At 51.1% G+C, this 3,840-nt stretch overlaps 1 protein-coding gene across 1 annotated transcript; it reads left to right on the forward strand.

Moving 5' to 3' along the window:
- Positions 1-288: 288 nt before the first annotated feature.
- Positions 289-2,575, forward strand: ANOM_011562 (uncharacterized protein; the record flags this gene model as incomplete). The annotated part of the gene is made up of 3 exons (XM_015556818.1): positions 289-395; positions 677-995; positions 1,052-2,575. The coding sequence occupies 3 exons, from the start codon at positions 289-291 to the stop codon at positions 2,573-2,575; spliced, it is 1,950 nt and encodes a 649-aa protein (XP_015401496.1).
- Between the last annotated feature and the right edge of the window lie 1,265 nt (positions 2,576-3,840).

Raw genomic sequence — 3,840 nt, forward strand, 5'->3', positions numbered from 1 at the left:
AAAAGCAAAAGCCGACAAAAGCCAAATCATCGCCATATCAACACCGTCACTGACACCAACCCAACGAACATCATACCACCCCTGAAATCAAGCAAACATCGCACTCTCGCTGAATGGTCAAACCGTGCATTTGCCTGGACGTTTCCTTTCTTTTTTCCTTTTAGTTTTATCGCTCTTAATCCTCCACCCCTGACATGACCGCATCGACTCAGTTGGCAAGACAATCGCTCTCCTGTGCTTCCGGCCTTGAACAGGGAGCGTCGACGCTTTGACTTCAAGCGCTGCAGAATGCCGCCTCAACCATCCCTCGTCCCAGCAGCCCCTCCAACTGCTGAGGATGATCAGCTCGCCGCCACAATCTGGAGGAAACGATTCGAGAAAAGACCTCTTTCACCGTAAGGCCTTTACCACTTTTCTACAAATTTTCTATTTATTTTATTTTATTTTTTCTATCTTGCAGCCCGTTTTTCCCTCCTCGCTGTTCCCTTTGTTCCCCTCATTCCCGCCTCCTTTCTTCGTTTCCATTTTGAAATATAGAATTCAATGATCGGCGCACACATACCTTCTTGCCCGATCCCCTCTTGTTTTTTCACATCAAAGCCCAGCTGATTGGATCACTTCCGTCCACCGTCGATCGTTACCCATGGACCGTTATATATGGCTAATCCCAACACAGACACCCGGTAATTGGGATACTCGACGTGGAGTACAACGAATTGGCCCAGTCCTGGAAGAGATTTCAAGAAAATCTTCCCCTCGCCGATCACGTCGAATTTCAGGAACGGCCGCAAACTTCTCACGATGTCCAGGCGGTGGTACGCAACGTGCAGACCCGGTGGCTGTCTCACCCGAGACAGCAAGTATTTAGCCGTTCGATGACGCTCTGCGACACTTTTGTGGAAACGATAGATCCCCACGCAGTATTGTTGATGACCCTTCCCAAGAATGAGTCCTACCGATCCCTCTTCTATGGTGTCCTGCAATCGATCATCAAGGTGAGCCTTTGCGACTTGCTTTCAAGCTCAAACCGCATACTAAACAGGCTTGGCAGGCGTCGGCAAACTATCCTAGAATCATGGAAGGCGTCATCCGGGCACTAGTGAAAGTCAACCAATCGATTTGCCTCCCACCGGGAAGTGATGGCCTAGCTTTCCCCACGGATTCAATCACTTCCATTGCGAAATTTTATTCTTTGACGTTCTTCTTTCTGGGGGAGTTGATGGACTGGTATGTAAGAAGGTCCAAGTGTCGTCTTCTACAGTGCCTGCACCAAGATGTATACTTGAACTTCCGGTACCTTATTTGGAGCATCCGAAGCAGCGCCATACACATCATTGGCGGACTGGTCGATGGCATGGATATGGACGACCCGAAGTATGAAAAGAAGCGGAAGATCATGCAGAGCAGCGACCTCTACCTGTGGGAGGAGACCAGATTGAGCCAAGTCGGTCTACAAAAGTGGGACCGTCGGATTATCGCCCAGACCGCCATGACCCGTCAATTGATATGGGAAATTCAGCATGATGCGGCAGAGCGACTCCAGCTAAGGTCCGAAAGCCACCTACTTCTCCTGCAGATGCTCGACTTGACCAGCCAGCGACTCCGCTCCGTCACCCAGCAAAACAGTGGTATCGCCTGCTTGACGACGACGGTCGCACAGGACATAGGTATGCAGGGTGGTGACCTCGGGACAGACCTGGCGTCGGAACTGACATTGATAACGTCACAAGAAACGTCCAGATTCAAATGGTCATCAGGACCTAAACATAAATATACTCGGGTAGAGTTGCAGCTCGCCTCTAAACACCTTCAGGACTTTTTCCGGAACGATGACCAAGTGACCGACCTTGATTCCGATGTCGATGTGATCGCCGAGGACAGTGTGGTGGAATCCTTGCAGCAGTGGGCAACTAATGTTCATTCCCAAGTCCTCGCCATCGGTGGCTCCCCATCCACTGCCTTTCCCAGTCCGGTCGCCCTCGTCTCGGCCTGTTACGCCACTTTCGCTCGCAAGGCGAAGTTGCCAGTCATCTCCCATTTTTGCTCCCTCCCCACTGAAGAACGAAGTGGGATGACCTTGTTTGAACAAGGTCTTATATCGCTCGCCTATAGCCTCATTCGACAATTGATCGATTACCTGCCTCCGGTCTTGGAAGGCCACGCCGCTTGCAATCTCAATACAGAACGCTTCAGCCCATTAAATGGCACGATGACGAGCTGGAAAGAGGTGCTATCGCTCATCGACATGCTGTTGTACCTGGCCCCGCCCGTCCTCGTCTGCATTATTGACGGCCTCGATGTCCTCGAAGATTCCTCGACCGATGGACAGATCCGGTCCCTCGTTCGGACGCTTTTAACCCACACGAGACATCAGACGGCCCCGACGGCGGACGGGAGCCAAAATCAGGATGTGCTGCTGAAAGCGCTCTTCACCGTCGCTGGACGACCGAACACACTCGTGGAGACCCTTTCGGAGAACCGTCTGATTCTCAGTGAGTCCAACCAAGTCAGCCAGTTGGCATCGACCGATGGGGCGCTGAATCCTGATGTCGGGATTGTCATGATGAATGCATGAAGTAATAAATTGTCGAACTATGAGCGAATATCCTGCATTTTATCCTGTTTCCACTTCTTTTCTTACCTTTCTTCTTCTCCGTTCCTCTCATCTTGCAAGATTGTTTGACTTTTCGGGCGAAAATTCGGGTCATTAATAGATTTGCACGGGATGGGCTTCCTTTGAATATAACATTGCTTGGAGAGATATAGCACAGTCTTCTTCATTGTTCATCTTTGCCAGGGTGCTCGGATTTGTCTTTTCTCCGTGACTTTACTTACACCATTTGCCCCCCCTCTGTTTGTGCGGTTCTGCTTGATTGACGGTGGCATATTCTGATGGATCTTCTGCTCTGGGGGGAAGAAAGCGCCTTTGGCCGGCTGTAATCTTCTCTACTCTGTCATTCTGTGGCTTGTGGGGGTGTCATGGAGGGATTAATTGTACATGTGTATTAATACTTCTATGATGACGATGGGAATGCATGACGAAGTACATATTGTTTTCTACCAGTGCGAATTCCATGGATCGACAGTCTTCCTGCGATATAGTTCTCCATGAATTTGAAGAAGTTCCCCAGGTATTGTGTTAGTCATCCGGAGATTGGTTTCCGTCCCGCATGCCTGAGGCTGCACCTGGGGGCGCCTTGTTCTTCGTGCATTTTCTCCAGATTCTTCATACTAACGATATAGAGATGATTGGCTCTGGTGGAGCACTAGTGGACGCAAGGTATAGAGTCGAGGCAGTCAGAACCTCGCCCGACGAAGCTGCTCCCCACATTGCCTCCCTCAGCACCTGGGGTTTCGGAAATTCAGGCCAGAGTCAACCAGTGCCTTCGTTTTCGGAATTGTACTCCCATCCCCAATTATATAAACCAGTCCATCGTGAACCGAAGGACCTCACCCATTCCACTTTTTCTCTCAACCTACTCTCCCACCCACCGTAAAACCACCATGACCGTCCCTAGCCGGTTATTCCAGCCCGAAACCCCCAACCTGGAGGACTTCAAGAAAATCTGCTCCCAAACCACCGACCACACCACCTACCCACTCGAGCCTCCGTAGACCACAACATCCCCATCTACGATGCCCGAGCCCTGGACCTGCACAACACCTCCCTCACCACTACGCTCCAAGACGAATGGTACCACATCCTGAGCACGGGGCCAGGCATCCTCGTGCTCAAAGGCATGTACGACCCAGCACACTACGCCTCCACCCTGGACAGCACCAACGCAGCCTTCAACAGCATCATCACGCGTGAACGCGCCACCGCAACTACGAAAGGCG

This window comes from Aspergillus nomiae, assembly GCF_001204775.2.
Source record: "Aspergillus nomiae NRRL 13137 chromosome Unknown contig00579, whole genome shotgun sequence".
Lineage (NCBI taxonomy): Eukaryota > Fungi > Ascomycota > Eurotiomycetes > Eurotiales > Aspergillaceae > Aspergillus > Aspergillus nomiae.